Here is a 25,373-nt window from a genome sequence, read left to right on the forward strand (position 1 = left end):
TAATTTACGTCTAACTGCATTAAATCGGACGAGTCCAAGGGACTAGTTTACATGTAACTAGAAGCGTGGAGGGATGAGACCGTGCTCGCATCCAGTCAAGTGCGTGTTTTCCCAACTGAGATCAATGGATCTTTAGAGAGTTGTGCTTAGGTCGTGATGAAACCAAGATGGCGTGTAGTTTAGACAGGATGAACGGTGGATAGGTGACGAGGAAAGAAAACATTGGAAACAACGTGTATTTTGTGCACGCGCTCGAAACGGTAATTATAAAGAAAACGTCAACTTACACGGGACGTTCAGGAGTCAGTAGAAAAGAAGATCTCCGCGATCATCATCCCTCTAAACCGACCGAGAGAGTGTGTATGTGAGTGTTATGTGTGTGTGTGCTGGGATGGGCTGATCGAGGAGGCCGCAGAGCCACTGCCACCCAGAGACTGACCCTCTACCGAACAATAGACCCCGTGACCATCATCATACAAGACCCCGAAAGACACAAATAATAAAACACACCGGCTCAGGCGACACCGAAGAATAAGAAGAACTCAGAGAAAGTGCAAAAAAAATGTAAGACTGTGGTGTTCAAATTCAACCTGCACTGATGGCTAAATTTATCTTGATTTAGCGCAAGTGTTTATGTTTTACCTGGTATAGACGATCAGATGATCCATTTTAATGTCACACATCATATACCTGCGACCCAAGACAGCTAAAGTATCTTCACCTGGTGTGCGTTTCCACAACTCAGCCATTCCTTGGGATTGAGTGCTTATGTTTGGCCCTGCCACTGGATTTATAATCTATTCAAGTTAACTCTTCGTACTGTGGGACATGTTGTGGTTCGTTATACCGTTAACGTCAAATTAATCGTTTGTTGGATTTGTCGTGGGTCCGCTGACACTCGGATGGTGAGGCTTTATTGTTTTGATCATTAGCCGAACAGCTAACCAGCTACTTGTATAAAAGTGCTTCCTAAGCAAATCCCAAGTGCACATAATGTTCACGTATAAGTCTTAAAAGTGTCTATTCACCACATTCTTGTTCCGCTTACTATTAACAGTGAATATAAAAGCTTTTCTCGAGTCTCACGCGAGTTGAGGCCGGTTAGCAGGCTAAAGCTACAGGAAATTTGGGATTATGACTCTGTCTCAAACCCTGGTGAGCTGTGTACACTAGAAAGCAGTTTTCACCGTTATGTGCGCCCTTTTAATGTATTTTTGTCTCATTCTAATGTCTTTTTGTCTAGTTAGAGACCGCTAAGTGGGTTTTGAGAGCCACTGCCACCATTATTTTATTTATAACTAGGCGTCTGTCACGCCATTGTCAAATACATCTATCCGATTTAATAGCTAAACTTTATATAATCTGAATCAAACATCATTTGAGCGTGACAGGTCGAGATACTGCTGTTGTTTTTAACTTTTTATGTTCATATTCATTTATTATGATTAATCCGTTAAAACGAGAAGTTAATGTCGTCATTATTAGCTTGGGAAATGAAGTGTGAAACGTTTCTGTCACGTGGTGCGTTTTTGTTGTCGTTTTCATAACATGGAAGATACCAGTATAAACATAATTTTGTAGTAAGTAGTAAATTAAAGGCCTGTGTCATATAAGGCATTTTCCTGGTTTATAAGGCACACTTTTGGTGAAACCAATGGCTGTATATATATGTATAGGCTATTTGTGTTTTCCAGACAAGGCCTAAATGATTATGTTTCACTCCCTCCCCCATTTGTCTGGTCTGAGATTGAGAGGAAGACCAGGTCAAAATCAGGGGATTTCTGAAGTTAGAAATGATATATTGTTTCATTATAGTAGAAATTAAGGTGATTTTCTATTCATGCTTCTAGGAAATTAATTTCTGTTCTCCAGTTCTTCAGTGTACTTGTGGAAGGACTTTTTCCTTTGTTTGCTAAACTTCCTGATTAGTTCAGTGAATTCATATAGTTTATTGGATGCAAAACCTGTTCCGCCATGTTTTTTACTTTAATAAAAATATGGATCTAGCGATCAATATGGTGAACTTTTAATTGTACGTCAAAAGTTTTCATGGATGATAGTGTTGTTTGAAAACATTAACTAACAAAAAACTTCTACAAAACAGTAAATATAAACAATGGATCTCATTAAAATGATTTCAGGGTTCGTAAAACCATGTAAAGGGTCACATTCAGTTAAGTGTAACAGCAAGAATGATGAATATGATTGTTTTATACAAAAATTCATTCTGCTTGTTTAAGACCAACGTGATTCTTTGCTTTTGATTTAGAGGGTGTAGTGTTTGATTTACGTGAACTTATGCATTTCGTTTTCTTGAATTGTCTGCTTTCAGAGCGATGGATGGAGGGGAGGAGTTTGTTCCGCCGCCGGAATGTCCAGTGTTTGAACCGTCATGGGAGGAGTTTGCAGATCCACTGGGATATATCGCTAAAATCCGTCCGATAGCAGAAAAGTCTGGAATATGCAAGATTCGCCCTCCACCCGTAATCATCTCATGCTTTTCTTTTTTTCTTCTACTATGTGATAGTTATTTTTCGACGTTTAAAATGATAGTTCAGCCAAAAATGTAAATGATCATTTACTCAACCTCATGTTGTTCCAAACCTGTTAGACTTAACTATATTCTGAGAAGATATTTTGAAAAGCAAGTTAGAATGGAAGGCAATGCTCAATAAATCTGTTTGAGTACCATCATTCTTTAATTCTTCATTTTTGGGTGAACAATCCCTTTATGGTTATGCCATTATGAAAATATTCACATTTTGTTAGTTAAACTGACTTTCTTTCTTTTACAGGACTGGCAGCCACCATTTGCTGTAGAGGTGGACAATTTCCATTTCACACCACGTATTCAGAGGCTCAATGAGCTCGAGGTCAGAGCTGCATCCTGTTGAACTAGTCACCCACCCGTCTTACTCTGTGAAGCGTGAAGCGTGTTCTTATGTTGACTAAGCGGTGAAACACATCTGTTTATTTTCTCAGGCCGAGACAAGAGTGAAGCTCAATTATCTGGACAGAATTGCCAAGTTCTGGGAGATCCAAGGATCCTCTCTGAAGATCCCCAACATAGAACGACGTATTCTAGATCTGTTCAGCCTGGCCAAGGTCAATACTGCAGTCTTTTATGGAATTGACATATTTGGTTAATTTAACTTGATAGGAAAACAAAATGGAAGATGGTCAACAGAACTTTAGCCTTTTATAGACTTTAAAGTAAACACATCCTAAGTATATCAAGAATCTTTAGAACAGCATAAACTGGAAAGACATAATGGTTTAAGTCCATAACTTAAATGCTGTATGTCCTGTGTGATAGATTGTGACAGAGGAAGGAGGTTTTGAGGCGGTGAGTAAGGAGAGACGTTGGGCACGTGTGGCACAGAAACTCGGTTATCCTCCTGGAAAAAACATTGGCTCTCTCCTGAGGTCACACTATGAGAGGATCGTCTATCCATTTGAGATGTTCCAGTCTGGAGCCAGTTTACCGGTACAGTGTTTCACCCTTTTTTGGGCTGTTTTATGAAAATCTGCAGACATTCTCCATTATGTAAGAGCTATAGTAAAATAATGTTTCACTGAATGTGTTTACATGCACACAAATATTTCAATAATCAAAATTTGATCATATTTTGATAATGTGAGCATTAGGTACGCGTATATACATTAACCTGAATCCCATACTCGTGTTGATCTGAATTTGTAACTGTACATTCACTTCAGCGCCAAACTATTTGTTTGTTTTGTAATTTGTGTTCACTATTGGATACAGGCAGTTTTGGAAAATCAAGCTTAAAGTACTTAAAAGAAAAGTTATGACCTACATTTGGTAATTTTTCTACTGTCCAAAATTACAGAAGAGAATCATAGGAGTAAAATATGCATGTGCAAGTTTATTTGAATAAAATGTCATAGTCAATGTCTTTTACAAATATAAAGCCTTAAGCAGAATATGGTTCACATAAATGTGGTTGCAAAAGACACAGCCCTTATTATTGTGAGTGTGAGGTTGACAATTATGTCTTCTGCATATCCAGCCATGTAAACCCAGGCCGTTTGACAGTGATGAGGTAGACCGGGAATACAAACCCCACTCCATTCCTCTCCGCCAATCTGTCCCGCCATCCAAGATGAGCAGTTATGGACGACGAGCCAATCGCCTTCAGCCTGAGGTGAGTGATGTTTCTGGATTAATGTGTTGGTTTAACTTTTAAATCTTTGTTGTCATTGAACTGATGTTTGTTTGTTTGTTATACCAATATTTCATTGTGATATAAAATTATCATTAGCTCATTTTGTCACACAAAAAATGGATTTGAAAAAAGCCAGTGCAGTGATTTTAAAAACAGCATAATTTCATGTCTAACCTTTACAAATAAATGTAATTTATATCACTTATGTCAAAACAATTACAATTACAATATGCTCTATTAGATTTTTCAAAATTGTGCCAAAACCAACTAGTCTAATCTTGATTTTTAGTAATCTTAAGTTGCATACTGATGATCTTAACCTTTTCCTTTTAATGGGTGTATAACTCTCCAGGGTTTATTGGATCCATCCGAATTTGTGCTTTGTCTGAGATGTATGAGCGCTTTCGGATCAGCACTGACCATGCTTTCAAGGCACTTCCCAGCATGCTTTGCTCCCTGTGCTGTGAAAAAAAAAAGCATTGTCCATCTTGCCCTCATCCCTCTCTCTTCTTTCTATCACTCTCTGCTTTTCATTTGTCATTACACTTTGTCTCTTTAAAACCATTGGCCATAACCACCAATTTTCATTACATATTAATGCAATTCTCATCCCAATAATTTCCATTGATGCAGCATTTCCCAGCGTTTATTTTGCGGGTGTTTGGCTTTTTAATTTGCCTGCCCATTACATTAGCTTGGTCAATGGATTCATAGCATTAGCGATAATAAACTTATCTGTAGTATCAGCTGCAGACATCTTTATAGGTTTAGAGTTGAGAGGAAACCTAATGTGGTCGCCTTAATCATTTCTGATTCACTAAACAATTGTAATTGTTTCATGAGACTGCCGCCCATCCCTTGAATCACATGTCCCTTCCCCACTCTTAATATTTTGTCTAAAACAGTTGTACTGTTGGTTTACATCCTAGTTCAATCATGGAAAAAGAACTAAAATACCCTACCAGGAAAAAGTCGGACACACTTAACTGAATTTTTCTAAAAGACAACTTTTCATTTAAAGCCCTATGCTTGAATGTTTCAAACGAGTTTTCTTGACACATACTTATGCGTACATATGAATTTCTTTAAATATATAACCGGTAATTGGGACCCTGTATAGTGCATAGAAAGTGTCATAAAAAGTGTCCAACATTGGTACTTTTTTTTTTTTTTTTTATAAAATATAAAAACATCCCAGGACACACACCTTATGAAGTTGGGTGAGAGAATGTCCAGAATGTGCAGGGCTGTCAAAGGAGCTCAGAGCTATCATAGTTTTATATGTTTTTATTACATAATTCCCATACATCTACTTGAGCCATTTCATAAATAAGACTCTTAGACTTTCTACTATTATTTAAAAATGTGGCAAATATAGTCATACTAAAGAACGTGCAGGTGTGTCCAAACTTCCCACTGGTATACATGTAATATTTGTCATGTTATTTTAAATAAATGGTTAAGTTTGTTATTATTTGAACAATCATGTGCAAATACAACAAATAAAGAAAACTGTTGCAACTGTACAGTTGTATACATGCTGATTTGATTTTCCCCTTAATATTCTGTCTGAATCAGTATGCCATTGGCTTACAGCTAAATCACTTCAGACATAAAAAAATTATTAATAGGTCACTCCCCCGATTGACTCTGTCCTGTCGCACATGGTTGTTGTTTTATCCTTCTGTCTCTCTCTGGAATCCATTTTGTTTTGGTTGTTGTCTCCCCATGCAGGGTCCAGAGGATCCAACTCACCACCCTCTTACAACTGGCTCTCAACACATCTCCTCGGTACTGCCTCGCTCTCTCTCTCTCGCTCCCTCTGTTCTTTCCTTTCCTCCCTATCCCTCACTTTCTTTCTCCTATGCTAATGTTCTCAAAAAAAAACCCTTGTTCAACCTCTTGCTGTCGTTCACGCTTAGCTGGGTGTCTAATTTCATGTAGAAGCTCTTGTTTCTCGTCTTTCAGTTCTTGCTTTTGCTCATCTCTTTGTGCATCCTTCCCATCTTCCTCAGTGTCTGACAGTCATCTAACACATTTCACTTCGCTTGTCTTGTCACACTTTTAGCAATGCTGGCTTGCTTACGTTTCCTCTTTGGTGGTGGACTGGTTGACCCTCTTTAGGCTGCATATTACTTCTAATCTTATGATATGCATATCTGTTGTCACTGCTGTTCTCTTAATGGCTGGTTCATATTGTGTTCATCTTGCTGCAAGTCTAAAATGAGTAGTTTTTGCTTTACGATGACACAGGTTTCAGGAACGGAACATAAAGAAACACTGTGATTGACGTGACAGACGTTAATCTGGTCGTAATGCTTACATCCATGTGCTTCTGCATACTTAAGGCATTTAGCAGTTAGGGCTGGGTGATTATTTTAAATATTTATGATATATTTGCTGTGATTTTACTGGTGACGTAAAAATTAAGCAACATAATCAGTATTGCTATATGTTAGACTGTCATTAGACAGGTTTTTCCAAGTATAAGAACTTTAAGAAAGTTGTTTTAATAGTATCTAATTTAAGTTGGTACATTCAGTTCTTTTTCATTAATAATTTAAATTGTTCTTTTCAATGATGAGATTTAGATATCAATTCTCAAAGATTTGATTTGTGTTGTCACCCAATTTTTTGTTCCAAGTCCCTGAGTGGCATTTTTTTTTAGTTGTTAAAAGTTAATTTGTTAGTTGTTTAAGCATAAATAATATTTAAGTTAATATTGCTGTTGTTTTTTTTATGCTGTTTTGTTTAGGGAAAATTGCTGTGGAAAACTTTTTGTCTGCATTTATATAGATTTTGACTGGACTTTTACTTGTATTACATATTTTGAATGTACTTGGCAATGGGCTTTTTTTTTTTTTTTGGTGTTGATTGAAAAACTTATTCCACATTTTTAAATCTAGAGATTTTTTTTTTAACATAATAAAGACAGCTTTATTGCCCAGCCCTTTCAGCAGTCGATCATTTCATAAGACTTTCAGAAATGCCATTCAGGGTCAATTCTTTAAATTGTTAAATATTTGCTTTTTCTCTTGATAGCAGTCAAGTCTGGCACAAAACTAACTTTATGCATGTTTGCTTTTGCTTTATCACTCTGCAGTGCTGTCTCAACCATTTTTGATTCATATCGATAAATCTGTGGTTTTCATTCAGTTTCAATTGTAGTTTGAGCAAAAAAGGATTACGCCGACCCTGCTGATGCTTTAAAGCAATGAGAAAAGTAGTGGAAAGTTAATAGCCTTATAGCATGAACAGTCAGGGATCCCTCATGGAAAAAGCTGTTTAGTGCAGTGGAAGTCACGTTCCATCCTAAACAAGCTTTATACTGTGGCTTTTTTTTTTCTTCATAAATATAGGGGTTAGAAAAACCCTCCCAAGATATTTCGTCACCTCTGTCCATGTAGTTCACTTACAGTCTTTCACTTGCATCCATTAGCCGGAGCCTACAGAGGAAGACATAGAGAAAAACCCTGAGCTGAAGAAGCTACAGATCTATGGGGCTGGACCTAAAATGATGGGGCTGGGTCTTGTACCCCGAGACAAGACACGGAAGAAAGGTTTGTGTCTGCAGTTGAATCTGATGCACACACATTTTAGTGATCATAACATATTGCAATAGCTAAACTGGAATTTAGTTCCTATATTATATATATATATATATAATTTTGTTCTTCTATAAGAGTATATGCAGTAATTAAACCATTTCTCCAGATGAACTGCCACAGACGGTAATAGTGCGGGACAGTGCTGCCTCTGCATCTGTGAAGGATGAACCAGGAGAGACACCGGTCACAAAAGCAGATCCAGACATTCCCCCTCCACCCCCAAATCTCATCGTCAAGGAGGATGTTGATGACAAAAGTCACATTGGCAATCCTAATGACTCTGGTGATGAACCCTGCACTAAGATGACCATGAGACTCCGACGCAACCTCAATAACCCACAGTTTGTAAGTTTGAGAGAAGCGTGTGGACTTAAGAGTTGACTTTTTTTTTTTTTTTTTTGTGCTTCTGAGACATCTGAATCAGTAACTACATTTACATGCTACCAAATAATCTGTTAGTAATTGGATTGATGGCTGAATTGAACTGAGAAGCCTTGAACTTTTTGAATTTTTCATTCAGATTAAAAATACCTTGTATTGCATATGTTTACATCTTATGAAAGTACATATGTTTACATTTACGTATTTCAAACTGGTCAGTGAAGGAGACTGAATATTTGCTATATCTAAAAAGAAAGCTGACATCTAGGCAAAAATGAGAAAAATTATCCAGTTCTGAATGCGGCGACTGGGCTGAAGTTTTGTTTGGAATACATGTAATGCACATGGAAACAAATATGTGATTCGGATTGGGGTTCATTATAAACAGGACTCCCAGAATCTGTGTGTCATAAGTCTTTTGCATGTGCAGTAGTGATAATTTAGACCAGTGGTTCCCAACCTATTCCAGCTCGCGGTCCATACTACCAAACACGCATGTTTCTGCAGCCCGCTGCAAGTATTTTAACGGACCTGACTATTTGTGTCATGTAGGTTGGTGAATTTCGCATTTGCAGCATGTACGTGGCTGTTAATCAATGAAGTTGTCTACACTGCACAATGTCCATACTTTGTTAAAATGAGGCGATTCACAAGCTTGTATAACTCTGAACAAAAACTCTGGCGTTTTGAGCGGTAACTACCTTAAACACCTCTGAGTGGCGTTCAAGAGATCAACAGATGTCTTTGGCTATGTTGCAAAAGCATGTTGTAAATAGAAACATTTGCGGGCGAAAGTGAAAGCGAAAAGCGAGCATGCGTTGTGTGAAATGATTGCAAATAAGTGAAATTCACACAGCTTGATGTGAAGCTTATTCCAGTAAAATAATGTGTACAGCTAAAAAAAAATTAAGCTAAATAATGTAGAGCTTCATTTCACGCTTTTTCTACACTCCCACATATGTGAAGACTAGCGCTGGGTAGTCACTACTGTATTTTCTTTGTTTAGCTTTATTTTTAGTCTTTTTGATGTCAGGCATTGCGGAAGACTCTGCTGACAACCATTTATCCATGTTTAAATCTGTTGTAGCCGGCAGTAACTGTAAGCATCAAAAGTATGGTAGATAAATCGGTGGTTTAGCTGCCATTTACTATTACTAAAAATAATACATTTCTGAAAATCTAATTAAATGAGATGTTTTTTCAAGATAAACCAACACGTGTTTGATTTTGCTAACTTTAGACTAAAGAATGTTCTTTTGCATGCACTAACTGAAATCTTCACCAGGTGGACTCATTTGTTTGTCGAATGTGCGGACGTGGGGATGAGGACGAGAAGTTGCTGCTCTGTGATGGGTGCGATGATAATTATCACACGTTCTGCCTGATACCTCCTCTCACAGACCCACCCAAGGGCAACTGGCGCTGTCCCAAATGTGTAGCAGAGGTGAGAGAGACCAGACAGAAATGTATTCTTGCTTTATTATGGTGTGATATACAGGATATTCTGTTTTAGTGAATTATTTAGCATATGTTTGTGGAGCTTTTAAGTGATTGAGATTTTTTTGCTGCTTATTGTCAACTTTAAATGTGTGTTTTCTCTGTGTAGGAGTGTAAAAAGCCAGCAGAAGCGTTTGGTTTCGAGCAGGCCACGCGAGAGTATACGTTACAGAGCTTCGGTGAGATGGCCGACACTTTTAAAGCAGACTACTTCAACATGCCTGTCCATGTGAGTGTTTTTTCCTCCCCTTACTCGATATTGAGACCCCACAGACACTTAATGCACAAGTATGAATAGTTTCATTGACACTAAATTGGTCCTTTTCTCATTTGTGTTTTTTTTTTTTTTTTTTTTTTTTTTTTTTTTATAGATGGTGCCCACAGAGCTGGTTGAAAAGGAGTTTTGGCGGTTGGTTAGTAGTATTGAAGAGGACGTAACTGTAGAATATGGTGCAGACATTCACTCGAAAGAATTTGGTAGTGGTTTTCCTGTTAACAATGGCAAGAGACACTTATCAGATGAGGAAGAGGTTTGTTATTATTCCCCCCCCTTTTTATTTTCATTTTTCCATGTTTTTTTTTTTTTTGTCAAGAAGAGAAAAATTAAGCTCTCCACCCTATTCCTATTGCAGGAATATGCCCGGAGCGGCTGGAATCTGAACGTTATGCCAGTGTTGGAGCAGTCAGTATTGTGCCACATTAATGCAGATATCTCGGGCATGAAGGTGCCATGGCTGTACGTGGGCATGGTTTTCTCCGCTTTCTGTTGGCACATAGAGGACCATTGGAGTTACTCTATCAACTATTTACACTGGTAATGCATAAAGAGGCTTTATGTAATATATTATGTCACATCTTTTGGCTCCTACAATGGAGAAGCTCTGGTAAATGTACACATACTGTTTGAATGTTTGACATCAATAAGATTTTTTTTAAAAAGAAATTGAGATTTTTATTCAGCAGTGACATTAAATTGATCAAAAGTGACAACGACATTTATGATGTTACAAAAGATTTATATATCAAATAATTCTGTTCCTTTGTACTTTTCTAATAAACAAAGAATCCTAAAAAATGTATTGGTTTCCTCAAAAATATTAAGCAGCTGCAACTGTTTTCAACATTGATAATAAGAAAAGTTTCTTGAGCACCATATCAGCATATTAGAATGATTTCTGAAGGATCATGTGACACTGAAGACTGCTGAAAATGCTATTACAGGAATAAATTATATTTTAAAATGTAGTGAAATAGAAAACCGTTATTTTAAATTATTTATTTATTTATTTTTTACAACAAAAATATTTGGTTTTGTCAGTCCTTAGTTTATTTGAACTTTATTTGATATTCCCTGAAATATCTTGCCCTACTTTGACTAATTTTTCAGTAGTTAAATTTGTTGGGAAAGCAGGTGTTTAGTGACCACATCGTTTGCGTAATGTAATTGCTTTCTGATGCACCTTGGGCAACATTGAAAAATGTTGGTTTTGGTTTCTGTTTTAGGGGTGAGCCCAAAACATGGTATGGTGTGCCATCATCAGCTGCAGAGAAGCTAGAGGAGGTGATGAAGAAACTCACACCTGAGCTCTTCGAGTTCCAGCCAGACTTGCTTCACCAGCTTGTCACCATCATGAACCCAAATATACTCATGAGTCACGGAGTGCCGGTTTGTAACACAAAAACTCATTATCATTAGTGTATTTAAGGTAATTAGAGGTTGTAAGCCACTACTAATTTAAGAATGTGTAATGAGGTCTGAAGAAACTATGAAATTATATAAAATTTCTTTTAGTGCTGTTTTCTGATGGCCTGTCAGTATATACAATATATGTACAATATATATACGATATATATAATGTTCACACAAAAATGTGTGGGTTCTCTGTGAAGAGTTTTGTTGGTGGTGTTATTGATGTGTCATGCTTTGTGTGAACGGGCCTTCAAAACACTGATCTCAATTCATTGTTTTCGGTCAGGTGAAAGACCTGACGCGTAGGCCTGGAGGGCAAAACATCCATACAACTGCAGCACAAGCCCGTCAATTTTCCATCACTAAAAATAGCGTTTTCCTTAACATGGAAAACACTTGAAGTGCCTTAATGTACTAAAACAGCTTATTGATGATGCGTACTATTTACAAGCGAACAGATGAACATTAAATGGTTGAGGTTTTTCTTTATAATGGTTTTCTGTGGAAAAATGCTTAATGAGAAACTGCATTGTTTATATTCTGTGTTTATCCGCAGAATTATGTCTTACTACATTAATACTTAGTACAAACCTGGTAAAAAAAAACTTGTGGGCAGTGGAGAAAAACCTTGTTTTGCCCTCCAGGTGGTCATTCCTATAAGTGTGTAACATCATGTGAAAACTATGAATTAGTCATAATTTGTCTTTTGATTGACAGGTGGTTCGGACCAATCAGTGTGCTGGGGAGTTCGTCATCACTTTTCCACGAGCTTATCACAGCGGTTTCAATCAGGGATATAACTTTGCCGAAGCAGTCAACTTCTGCACTGCAGACTGGGTAAAGAAATACAGCACATATAAATGCACCTTGATTTTAGATCTTTTAAGATCTACTTTTTAAATATACTTTACCTGTTCTGAGTTACTGAGGCTGTTGCTCTTCCTGTCTCTGTGCTAGCTGCCCACAGGGCGCTCTTGTATCGAGCATTACCGACGGCTGAGGCGCTACTGTGTGTTCTCTCATGAGGAACTCACCTGCAAGATGGCGGCCTGCCCAGAGAAGCTGGATCTAAACCTGGCAGCCGCCACACACAGGGAGATGTTCATCATTGTACAAGAGGAGAGGAAACTGCGTAAAAGCCTGCTGGAAAGGGTAAAGCCTTGAGCATACTTCTTTCACAGTCGAATGCACAACCTTGCAAAGTATTGTTATTTTTGTATTTTGTTAAAATGCTCAAAAACAACCATTGTTTATAATTAACCTACCCTGAATGCTCAGTAGGTATCTTGTTAGGTTTTGAATCAGACCAAAGGTCATGCAGTTGCTGGCCTTTTAAAAGCTGACTGACTGCATTTTTGTGTTGTGGTATCATCTCTCAGGGCATAAAGGAAGCTGAAAGGGAGGCCTTTGAGTTACTCCCTGATGATGAAAGGCAGTGTGACAAATGTAAGACCACCTGTTTCCTCTCGGCCCTGGCATGTTCGAACTGTCCAGAGCGCCTTGTTTGCCTCTATCATGCACAGGACCTTTGCTCTTGCCCCAGTGAAAAACTCTACCTCAGGTAAACCAGAACTCTGCCTGTCTGTGAGTTCATATGTTCTTGGTTACAGATGTGTTTTGCAGGAAGTCTTATATGCTCTCTGTACCTCCTCTTTGAAGGTATCGCTATACTCTGGATGAACTCTTGGCCATGTTGCATCGGCTGAAAGTTCGCGCTGAGTCTTTTGACTCATGGGCCAACCGAGTGAAGGAAGCCCTAGAACAGGAAGAAGGCAACAAAATAGGTAACTGCATTTTCTTTGGCAACTGCATTTGTGAATAGTTCTTATTAGTCCTTCTGAGAATGTGCAAATGGTCAAAGTCCATACCAAAAAAAAAAAATCAGTATGTCAAACCATCTATTAGACAGATTACTGGTTCTCAACCAGCAGCCTGGAGAATGTCCAAGGGGCCCTCAAGAAGACTTAAAATGAGACAAAACAAGTTGTGAAACAAGATAAAACTACTAAAAATCAAGATAGATCTTTAATTCACCTCCTCAACGATGGTTTGTTTGTTTTCTTTAAAGAACCAGGGCCTTGGAAAACCTGGATATATGATTAAAAGTGTGATTTCTAGACGTAAAGTCATGTAAATTAATAATCTTAAAACACTATGGTCATGTTTATAATGAATATACTTTTTTTATAGTTATGTCAAGTTTTCTAGTTTTGTAAGACTTTCGTTTTTCTTCGAAACAAATTAAAATCTTTTTGAAATCTGAGAGCTTTTTGTCCCTCCATAGACAGCTACACAACTGACGCTTGACGCTTCAAATGTGAATAAAATCTTAAATTCAGTCTAAACCGCTCAATTCATATGGATTAATTTTACGATCTCTTTATGAACTTTTGGTTGTCGCATAGCTGTCTACAGAGGCACAGAAAGCTCTTAGATTTCATCAAAAAGATCTTCATTTGTGTTCTGAAGATAAACAAAAGTCTTACTAGGATTTTATTATTATTATTATTATTATTATTTATTATTTAAATACAGATATTATTATTTAAAGGTGCCATCAAACATATTTTTTACAAGATGTAATATAAGTCTAAGGTGTCCCTTGAATGTGTCTGTGAAGTTTCAGCTCAAAATACCCCATAGATTTTTTTTTTTTTTTTTTTTTTTAACTGCCTATTTTGGGGCATAATTAAAAATGCGGCAATTCACGCAGCGGCCCCTTTAAATGCTTGCGCTCTCTCCACCCCATGAGCTCACGCTTGCCTTAAGCACTGCATAAACAAAGTTCACACAGCTAATATAACCCTCAAAATGGATCTTTACAAAGTGTTAGTCATGCATACTGCATGCATGCGTCAGATTATGTGAGTATTGTATTTATTTGGATGTTTACATTTGATTCTGAACGAGTCTGAGGTTTTGCTCTGTGGCTAAAGCTAACATTACACACTGTTGGAGAGATTTATAAATAATGAAGTTGTGTTTATGCATTATAAAGACTGCAAGTGTTTAAAAATGAAAATAGCGACGGCCATTTTTCGTTGTTGTCCTTGCTTGCTTACTTAGTCTGATGATTCAGCTGTGCACAGATCCAGACGTTAATACTGGCTGCCCTTGTGTAATGCCTTGGGCTTGCATATGAAAATATTGGGGCGTACACCCCGACTGTTATGTCAGTGTTATGTTAAGATTCGCCTGTTTTTCAGAGGTCTTTTAAACAAATGAGATTTATATAAGAAGGAGGAAATAATGGAGTTTGAGACTCACTGTATGTCATTTCCATGTACTGAACTCTTGTTATTTAACTATGCCAAGATAAATTAAATTTTTAATTCTAGGGCAACTTTAAATACTCAGTTTCTGCCTGAAAGTCAATTGGTTTAAAAAAAGGGGAACCCTGAAGCACATTCAGCGCTTAAAGCTTCTAGAATCTTGAAATTAATGTACAGAAACTGAGTGTCCATTGTTGTGGAAAAAAGTTTGAGAACCACTAACTATGACTGATCTTCTTACATCCATCTAAAACCCAAATTCATTCTTCTCTTTTCAGACATTAAAGATCTGGAGGTTCTGAAAGAAGAGGCAGCTGACAAGAAGTTCCCCAATAATGAGCTGCTCCAGCGCCTCAACACAGTTCTCACAGACATAAGCAAGTGTGAGAGCAGAAGCACAGAGCTCCTTAGCAGCAGCCAGAGCAGTAGAATGAGTCTGGAGGAGTTGAGGACTTTGGTGGACACCATGCAGAACCTACCCTGTGTTATGACACAGCAGGAGGAAGTGCAGGTAAGGAGGAGGGAAAATAGGCCAAAGATGTGTCACATAAAATGTTAGCCTAATAGATGTCAGCAGCCATCTGTTTAAAAGTCTAACCACCATCTCTTCTTTTCCAGGCGGTATTGCAGAAGATAGAGGAGTTTGATTCACGTGCTCAGGCTCTGATTGACAGCTCCAAGGGCGAGTGGAAGCAGGACTCTCCTCTGCCCGCAGCTTCCGAGATCCAGGCCCTGCTGGAGGAGGGAGCATCGCTGCCCGTTATTGCCCCGGCATGTGAGCTCCTGAGCGGGCTGCAGGAGCAGGGTCGGTGGCTAGGAGAGGTCAGGCGAACGTTAGGGCCAGAGGGGAGCGAGGTGACTCTAGCTGTGCTGAGAAACTTAATGGAGGCGGGTTGTAACGTACCACAGAGCATATCAGTGGAGACTGCTATGGCTGAACTGCAAGAGCTACTGACTATAGCTGAGCGTTGGGAGGAGAAGGCACAGATCTGTCTGGAGGACAGGTGAGCTGGTTCAAGAGAGGGGTGGAATATGTCACCACACCAATGCAGCCTCCATTTTCATCTCTCAATTGTCTCTTACGAGCAGGCAGAAACACCATCTGTCGACACTGGAGGCTATTGTGAACGAGGCTCAGCTAATACCAGTGCAGCTGCCTAACATCCTGTCCCTGCAGGCCTGCTTGAGCCGAGCTCGCGCTTGGGTCACGGATCTAGAGGAAATTCAGGTAATTATTTAGCCAGTTATGATAAACTGTGGACCAAGGTGGTTGTGGCCTAAGTGTGAATGTCTTTTCTGTCTCTAATCTCTGGCGGAGAAGAACGGCGAGCACTACCCGTGTCTGGATGACCTGGAAGGTTTGGTGGCCATTGGGCGGGACCTGCCAGTGAAGATGGAGGAGCTGAAGCAGCTGGAGCTGCAAGTGGCCAGTGCTCACTCGTGGAGAGAGAAAGCCAGCAAAACCTTCCTGAAGAAGAACAGCCAGCACAGTCTGCTGGAGGTGAACACACTGATGCTTTCTAAAGGCCCTCATATATTCATGGCAAAGTTCTTTTCGTTCCTTGCTTAGGGGTGTAAAGCAGTTTGAAATGCCTGAGAAGTGGTATTCTTTTTAAGCAAACACCTCGATGCCACCCGTGCTGCTGGGAACGACATTTAGATGAATGTGTAAATTTGTGACCCTGGACCACAAAACCAGTCATAAGGGTAAATTTTTTGAAATTGAGATTTGTACATCATCTGAAAGCTGATTAAATAAGCTTTCAATTGATGTATGGTTTGTTAGGACAATATTTAGCTGAGATACAACTATTTGAATGAAAATCTGGAGTCATGAGGGTGCAAAAAAATCTAAATATTGAGTAAATCGCCTTTAAAGTTGTCCAAATTAAGTCCTTAGCAACGCATATCCACTCACAAAAATAAATGTTTGATATTTACGGTTGGAAATGTACAAAATATCTTCATGGAACATGATCTTTACTTAATATCCCAATGATTTTTGGCATAAAAGAAAAATCGGTAATTTTCACCCATACAGTGTATTGTTGGCCATTGCAACAAATATACCGGTGTGACTTATATATGTCACATTTGTGCTGAACACCTTCCTTTCAATCGCAAAATAAACACTTAATAAAAATGACATTGAGAAAATGGCAGTTAAGAAGGCATCTGTTCATAGCGTTGTGGATATGTTTGCACCATCACTGCAATTTGGCACTCCAGTCATGACATGTTTATTTATTCAGCAGTTTATGCAATAGATTGCTTTAAAAGGTTAGTTCATGAAAAAATTAAAATTATGTCATTAATTACTGGCCCTCATTTCATTTCATGTCATTTCAAACTCATAAGACATTTGCTCATCTTCGAAACATAAATGAAGATCTTTTCAATGAAATCTGAGAGCTTTCTGTCCCTCCATTGACAGCCTACGCAACTACCAATTTCAAGCCCCAGAAAGGTAGTAAAACATTTAAGTATTCCATGTGACTCCAGTGGTTTCACTTCATTTTTATGAAGCAATGCGAGTGCTTGGATTGCGCAAAAAAACCTCCACATATTTTACAACTTAATTTACAAAATGCGCATGTTCCCGCAACGACGTCTGCTCTCACATCCGCACAACATGCATGCGTCACATACAGTATCTTAATTTGCATTCTGAAGATAAGCAATAGATAGTCTTAAGGGTTTGAAACAACATGAGGGTGAGTAATTAATGGCAGAATTTTCATTTTTGGGTGAACTAACCCTTTAAAGTAACATGTTTATAGTATTAAACATAAAAAGTCAGTGCTGCATTCAATTAGAATGATTTCAATTTCTACTATAAAGCACTTCTCCAGCGTGTTAATATTTTTATTGATGGGCGTCTGAGCTCAATGGACTAAACAGAATAAATGAACTGTAGATTTCCACATCAAAGAAAGTGGAACCCCAGAGCACACCAACCTGTTATGTAATTTCCATGAACCAATAGTAGTGCTAAAACATTTACCAGCCTGGAGCAAACTTTTTTGGAAAGTTTGCTTTGGCAAACTGAAACAAACTTTGTTTTGGACTGATTTTCTTCAAAATTACATCACACCAATTCTTTCTTCAATTTTGCTTGAGGAATATAAGGGCCTTAATGCTGCCTTAAAGGGGCCATCTAAACCTTTTGTTTCTGAAATCATGTTATTCAAGGTTTCTTACATCAAAAATGGTCAGTATTTAGTTTTACCTGACCATGTTTTACCCCACCTTTGTGCAGGTGTTGTGCCCTTGTGTTGAGAAGAGCAAGAAGAGGGAGGAGAACTCGTTGGGTACTGAAGCAGATTCTGATGTCAATGTATTAGGCCTCACTGCTCAGGACCTTCGAGACCCAGGAGCTATCGTGAGTTACTGTTTACACATAACTGTTTTAATCCTTTTGAGTGTGTTCATACATCAGACTACCAGTTAGTCTGACTCAGTGTATGGCAAACATTCTGTTCTAAAACCTAGTGAGCTGACTACAGAGGCGGTATTTTAAGGCATCATAAGTACTCTTCCGATGCAAAGGTTACTCTGGAAGCAGCACAGATAAGTTGCTTACCGTTTAAAGATGCAGGTTTTGGTAATAATTTAAGACAAAGTATGTATAATTTTGGCTCTAGGATGCTGAGGCTGCTCACTAGGCTTTGGAACACAGCCTAGTTTTTTTTTTTTCCAATTGCATTGTAAGTTGATTAGGTTTCGCATATTTATCTGAGTTGTGTTATCAATATCAGGTGATGGCATTCAAAGAGGGGGAGCATCTGGAGAAAGAGGCCCTTCTTCGCCTTCAGCAGGTTAATTTAACTAAACCCGGTGTGGAGAAAGGAGCAAGTGGTGACCAGAACGGCATCAAGATGGAAAGGAAACCGAGTGACTCTATGGAGACAGACACGCCCCTCAACTCAGACAGTCCCGTACTGCTGAATGGTGGACCCACCCCTTCCCTCAACCCTAGCCAATCAGTATGCGTGTGCAGTGGTCCACCACGCCCCTTGCTTCACCGGTGCCATCTGTGCAAAGACTGGTTCCACGGAGGTTGTGTGCCCTTTCCACCACTGCTGGGCTCCTCCGACACACATCTAACAAAGCCCCTCTGCTGGTGGGACTGGAATACACGTTTCCTCTGTCCGCGGTGCCAACGATCCCGGCGGCCACGGCTAGAAACCATTCTAGCCCTGCTGGTGGCGCTGCAGAGGTTACCTGTACGCCTGCCAGAGGGAGAGGCGTTACAGTGTCTTACAGAGAGAGCCATTAACTGGCAGGGTCGAGCCAAACAGGCACTAGACGCTCCAGAATTACAGAGGGCGCTAGAGAGATTGCAACAAGTGAAGGAGGAAATGGTCAGTATAAAAGAGGAAGAACCAGTGGAGAAAAAGAAATGGAATGGGGATACTGTAATTGTGCTGTCTGACTCGGAGGAAACGGAAGATGGTGTTATCGATCTGACGGAGGAAGTGAACTCGCCAAAAAAAAGTGAAGAGAAGGCTGCTAATGGTACACCGGTAAGGAAGTGCAGTTGTAACATTTCAGAAATCAAACAAATATAAAAACACAAACATATTTGTAAAACATCTTTTTCGTCTTCCTGTCCAGTCTGGTTGTGAGAATGGAATTGCCAGGAAGTTAAGCACTCACTTTACAGGTTTGTTCACTAGCCTCCCTGATATGAATAATCAAGCTGCATAAATTTATTTTTAACCCATTGGTTCTTCTCTCTTGTCAGGGGTGGAGTCTCTGTTGTCACTAGTGCCATGTCTCAAAGGGCCGGTGATCGAACTGAGCACATCCACCAGAGCACAGCTGGAGGAGCTTCAGCTAGAAGGAGACCTGCTGGAGGTCACGCTTGACCAGACACACACCATTTATAGGATCCTACAGGCGGCATCACAGCCGCCCCATGATGCCCTGCACACGCTCATTCAGGTGAGGGAGGAGAGTTTCAGATCATCAGATTTGTTGTCAAGACCTTTTTTGTTACATTTGTAAGCAGTGAATGTAATATCACTAATTGAAATCAAATTACCACATTTCAGGATGAACACTTCTGCTTAATATACCGTGATGGTTATTTGCTTCAGGCAGCAGCTTTCCTTTTCTCTTCGTTTTTCATCTTTTTTCCTTCCATTCTTTGTCCTTTTATTATCCCTGTCATTTCTTTATTTCTGTTTCTTTTCTTATTCTTTCCTATTCATTTTCTTTTTTTCTTTCCCCTTTTTTTACCTATAAATTTTATTTCCACTTACTGTTTTTTTTTTTTTTCTATTCATTTCATTTTCATTTTCTATTTAATTTCACTACCTTTTCATTAATTCTCTTTTCCTGTCCAATTCACTTCACTTTCCTTTCCTTTCCATTTATTTTTCCTCCTCTTCTCTTATTCCATTCATTTCGTTTTTCTGGGGCCATATTCACAAAACATTTTATTTATTTACATTTTTCATTTTTAGTTTTCCTAAATGGCAGTAAAAGTTCTTAGCTAAGAGTTTTCTCTTAAAACCTATTCACAAAGCTGCTGAGACCAACTTTTACTAAGGAATAGAGAGAAGTCTTAAGCTAAGAGAAAGGGCGGGGTTGACCTCGTTTCTATGGATGATGTCAACTAGCTTACTAACTATGCACACAGTGATTGGCTGACGGGGGAAGAGTCTCTGTCAGTAATTTAATCATAGAAATACTGTAGAATGAGGTATCATGTTGCCATATTCAAATAAAGGATGAACGCTAAGTAAACCAGTACATGTTCAGCTAATTGTCAACCTCTTACATGTCTGCATGATGCATCTCAAGATAATTCAAGCGATAAATTGTTTAATAAACAAAGTTTGAGAGGAGTGTGTTCAAACGGTCTATCTAATCAGCCCGAGAGGATGTATGTAGTATACACAGACGAGAGCTGACTCGCCTATTGTTACCTCGACAGTTTTCTGCATCCCTCCACCACCCCGTTCCTCACTCTCAGCTGGGGATATGGGGGAGAACTCTGGGTTTGGACTAAATTCCAAGCTCTGAGTCCTCAATCCCCTTGGACAGCATGCCAAATATGCTTATTATATATATTTTTACTCTATTCAATCTTAAACCCGTGAAAATAACTGCCACAGGTGATCAGATATTTATTTAAGATATTTTTTTTGTGTTTTACTGTAGATTCAAGTCTATCAATCAAAATATGTATTGCATTTATGAAGAAAAGGTTCAGCACCCAAGGCTCTATCACTATTGTCTCAATAGTGTTCAGTGGCTTTGAGTTGATTGCTGAGGCGGATTGGAAGCAAAGGCCATTAGGATTGTTTGTGATTTGGTCTTAGTGATTTAGGAGTCCTCTTGACGACTACTAGCGTTTCACAGATTTGGGAGCTAATTTTAATGCTAAAATTCTTGTGAAATATAATGTGAAATGCTCCTACAGCAAAACTTTTGGACAGCTAAATTTAGGACTGACACACCCATTTTTTTTTTTTCTCCTAAATCAGCAAGTTAGGAGCTACTTTTAGCCTACAGATGTTTTGTGAATACAGCCCCTTTATATTGTTTTCTTTTGTTCCTTGTCTTATTTCCTTTTCTCTTTTTCCTGTCTCATTTCTTTCCCCCTCTCCTCTTTTACTTCTTTCCTTATTTAATTTCCTTGCCCTGTTTTATTCTTTTTTCCTTTTATTTTATTTTCCTGACCTGTGGCAAGTTTCATGAACTGATTAGACTAAACCTAAAAAAGTTAAAACCATTCTTGAAGACCAAATTAGATTACTAACTTTTAAGTCGGTTACATAATAAGACCGATTACGCCTTGGCTAACTGTCAAACTAGTTAAGACACTGAAGAACTGTTAATGATATCAGACCTTGTCCTACTTGAACATTTAGCATTTCTGGTTAGACAAAGTTGATTTGCATTTTTCTGTTTGTTTTTCTGAGGTCATGTTTGTGAAGGCTGTGTGTTTGAAAGCGCTGTTGTCCATATTGACAAATATATTTAATTCCAGTTATCTTGCCATACAACACTGCATGATTTTAGCCTTGTTTTTCACTCCCTGACAGTTTCATGGAAATAGCAGACAAATTCCCAAAATTAGAGGCAAATTGTTGCTTGTTCATGTGAGTGACAATCGCATAGAGTGTATGATCAAAGACACGTTCCGAGAGATGCACTGATGCCCCTGAGATATTTAGTGACTCAAGAGTCATGCAGTGTGAAATGTCTTTTGACAAAAAAATTACATCGGCTATGGCCTACAGCCAATGAGAGCAGAAGACGGAGGGTAAGTTTAATGGGAGGAGTCTTTATTTTATTATTATTCACTGCAAATCGGCACTCGGATAACTTGGATCACAAGCTTCTTATGTGCATCATTTTAACAAAAAGAAATCCAGTCTTGCGCATGATCTTGCATTATTTCCTGTCATGTAATGTGCACAAAATGGCAACTAAATGGTATCCCAGACAGTTGTGTAGTGTGAGAAGAATAGCGATCCGCTGACATTGAAAAATCATGCAGTGTACCTGGCATTAAAGGAACACTCCACTTTTTTTGAAAATAGGCTCATTTTCCAAACTTTTCAGCCCACGACCCCCAAAATAACGATGCCAGTGACTTGCGACCCCCACAATCCTCGGAGGAGGTTAAAGTAGGCTATACGAATGTTGTGCGCAATGGCGCACACCACTAGCGCCTGTTTCACACATACTCTGTTTGCAGTGCGCATTTTTGTTCTGTGCCCATATAAACGGATTAGAGCGTTCACAATGCACGTGGATGCTGTCCAGCAGTGCATTCCAGGAGCGGTGCGTCTGCAGCAGTGCAGCGATCGTTTCCATGCCGAGTCTATTTTTGCTGTGCTGCACAGTGCTGAATTAAAACGATGGCGCATTGTTTGCATTGAAATAAACATGTATTGATGCGGAAAAAAACTAGTAATTTCACCATAGATGCATATAATTTAAAGTCTCTGTAACACAGTTACACATGGCTTTTTTGCCTCAGGTAAAGCAAGGAAAATGACACCTTACCAGGCGTTTAGTTGGACCAGGAAATATAAACGACAGCACTCGTCTCTTCGTGAAGGTGGAAAACAAGTTCTTTTTGACCTGAGGGATTTCTAGTAAAAAAAAAGAAAAGGAAAGAAAAGACGAGAGTCGCCTGTTTTTGTCTATTTTAAGTTTTTATTTAAAATGTTTGATTTTAACATAAAGCTTGTTTAATGTTTTGCCACTTGCGTGAGCAACATAATATATACATCTAAAGTATTACTTTATATATAAATATAAAGTAAATGTAGTGCATTTAAACATGACATTATGAAATATGGTGTAGCTATTCAAAGAGAATCGCAATTGCTGACATGCCATGTTCAGAAACGACTTTTGGGTTTGAAATAAAAATAAGTAAATGTCGTGTTTGTGATATACAGCTATGGATCATTTGTGCACTACAAACACTGCATATGTGAAAACACAATATAGCACGTGCTACATATTATGTACTGCAAAGGCATGACGGTGGTGCTTCTCCGCTATCCTCCACTGGCCTCCCTGCATTGTCTTTTTTGGTCGATATTAACCAACGTTTAATTTCGACAAAAATAATATCCAAAGCTTAAAGCCTAAAGAATTACCTATGTGCACATGTCTGAATGTTTAACATGGTGCTGTAAATTGACCTATAAATTGCTAATATGTCATTAATCTGTTGTAATCACCTCAGGAGTTTTTTCATTTCTGGAAATCATCTTGCGACCCCTCCCTCACCATCTTGTGACCCCCACTTTGGGAACCACTGCCCTAGAGTTAAACAGTTGTTGTACAGTTTTCTAATCCATTCAGCCGATCTCCGGGTCTGGCGGTAGCATTTTTAGCATAGCTTAGCATAGTTCATTGAATCTGATTAGACCGTTAGCATCTCGCTCAAAAGTGACCAAAGAGTTTAGATATTTTTCCTATTTTAAACTTGACTCTTCTGTAGTTATGTCGTGTACTAAGACCGACGGAAAATGAAAAGTTGCGATTTTCTAAGCCGATATGGCTAGGAACTATACTCTCATTCTGGCGTAATAATCAAGGAACTTTGTTGCTGTATCATGGGTGCATTGGAAAATGAGCCTATTTTCAAAAAAAGTGGAGTGTTCTTTTAAGCAACACCTATATAGCTACCAGTTGAATTCACTATTCTAGATATTTGTAAATCATCATGTTCAAGCTTCTCAAGGCACTGTTTTCTGTTTGTCTTCATTCAAAAAATGTTTCTTTGTTGTCATATTTGGGCCCTCATAATCAGGCTTGACTTTTTTTGTGTGAATCAGATTGAGCTGCAGGAGCAGAGAAGCTCAGGTCGTGGCAACAAGTCAAAAGACTCCAAGAGGAAGAGAAAGAGCCAGAAAACTGAAGGCGGGCCTAAATCCACAGAGGCTTCGGAATGCAAGAAAACGAAACCAGTCAGTCTCACACCCCCCTCAGATTCACACAGAGGTACCCACTCAACTCAACTGGTCTCAAGCTCACGCTTTATTCATGAGAACTGTCAGAAACAAACAGACTTGCTTCTTCTCTTGCAGATCTTGTGATGTTTTCCTGAAGCTGTGGAGGGGCAGATGGTGATTGAGAGGAGAACCACAGAGACAGAAAAACGCAGGGCTCAGGCTCATTTCCCCACATAATAAGCTCACATTAATTCTTCTTTTCAACCCATCAACTGGACGCTCTCCACCCTACTAACCACTGCACTTTTTCCTGTTTCTTCCGTTTCTTCCCGTTTGCCTCTGTTCACCCACTCATCTTGAACAGTTCACTGACGCAGGCCGCAGATCTCTTTTCCCTTAGAAGAGGGATAAAATGGGATTTGCCCTGCAGTTAAGCTGTCTTTACAATATAGATGTACCAAACTGTTCTTAACGCAAATGCCGTGTGCTGCATAATACGACTTGTCCAGGTATTCACACACACACTTGACAGCCAGGCAGAGGAGGGGCGTTTAGCAGGGGACTGGTATTGCTGCCACAACGACACCTGTATTCTTTTTGTACCGAGTCTTACATTTTGTCATGGAGACTCGACATTGTGAATAAACTAGTACAATATTTTGAAAGTGTGATGGAAAAAACAAAGGCATTTACGTTCTGGTGCTACTTTCCTAAGATAGGTTACTGCATAGTCTTTTCCTCTTCCTCTGAGTTTTACTGTCTTCATTGTCATTTCCTTTCAGTGATACTGTTGTCTCTTTTAAGCTACCTGCTCTCTACCCCTCTTCCTCTCCACAGAACTGTACAAAATCTCACTTTAACTCCCTTTATTTCCATCTTATTTTGTTGCTGGGGTTCTAATAATTCTATTATATTATTATTATTGGTATTGCTATTGCAGACACGCATTGTCGTGAGTTTGTGTATAAACATTTTCATTTAAATGTTGCCTTTGTTTCTTTTCACTCTTGTTAGAAAATAAAAGTTTAGAATTGTTTTAGGAATCCGTTTTATGAATTTTATGGTGGTAACCTCTGGGGCGTTTTTCATAATACCATTTTCAACTAAAAACGGGAAACTTGTGTTTTGGCCATTCATTTACACGGCAGTGGTGTTTTGCGCCTGAAGACGCAAACTTTTGAAAACGCGTTTCAGAGTGGAAGTTTTTGAAAACGATATTGTTATTGTCTCTGTGTAAACTACAAAAACAGAAATTTGTGAAAACTGACATCATGCGCATGCATATTACATGTATGCAGGCG

General features: G+C 38.8%; 1 protein-coding gene across 3 annotated transcripts; it reads left to right on the forward strand.

Moving 5' to 3' along the window:
• Positions 1-25,132, forward strand: kdm5c (lysine demethylase 5C). 3 transcript variants are annotated; one of them, XM_067395228.1, is made up of 28 exons: positions 1-564; positions 2,333-2,483; positions 2,796-2,873; positions 2,983-3,105; positions 3,317-3,487; positions 4,035-4,169; positions 5,925-5,981; positions 7,630-7,750; positions 7,905-8,143; positions 9,465-9,623; positions 9,786-9,905; positions 10,048-10,206; positions 10,309-10,490; positions 11,180-11,342; positions 12,084-12,203; positions 12,324-12,518; positions 12,746-12,927; positions 13,026-13,150; positions 14,917-15,149; positions 15,257-15,642; positions 15,728-15,866; positions 15,960-16,139; positions 17,898-18,020; positions 18,397-19,164; positions 19,256-19,304; positions 19,386-19,585; positions 23,956-24,121; positions 24,208-25,132. In XM_067395228.1, the coding sequence occupies exons 2-28, from the start codon at positions 2,337-2,339 to the stop codon at positions 24,225-24,227; spliced, it is 4,740 nt and encodes a 1,579-aa protein (XP_067251329.1). In that variant the 5' UTR covers positions 1-564; positions 2,333-2,336; the 3' UTR covers positions 24,228-25,132. The 3 variants fall into 3 exon arrangements, with proteins under 3 accessions (XP_067251329.1, XP_067251332.1, XP_067251331.1); XM_067395230.1 differs by lacking the exon at positions 1-564 and adding an exon at positions 763-905; XM_067395231.1 differs by lacking the exon at positions 5,925-5,981 and having other exon boundaries at positions 24,208-25,131.
• The last annotated feature ends 241 nt before the right edge of the window (positions 25,133-25,373 follow it).

This window comes from Chanodichthys erythropterus, chromosome 9, assembly GCF_024489055.1.
Source record: "Chanodichthys erythropterus isolate Z2021 chromosome 9, ASM2448905v1, whole genome shotgun sequence".
Taxonomy (NCBI): Eukaryota; Metazoa; Chordata; class Actinopteri; order Cypriniformes; family Xenocyprididae; genus Chanodichthys; species Chanodichthys erythropterus.

Bases quoted from the DNA above. Each gene is read 5' to 3' on its own strand.
- kdm5c (XM_067395228.1), top strand. From the start codon at position 2,337: ATGGATGGAGGGGAGGAGTTTGTTCCGCCGCCGGAATGTCCAGTGTTT. The intron at 5,982-7,629 runs GTACTGCCTCGC...TGCATCCATTAG, and splicing joins GCTCTCAACACATCTCCTCG to CCGGAGCCTACAGAGGAAGA. The intron at 15,150-15,256 runs GTAAGGAGGAGG...CTTCTTTTCCAG, and splicing joins CACAGCAGGAGGAAGTGCAG to GCGGTATTGCAGAAGATAGA.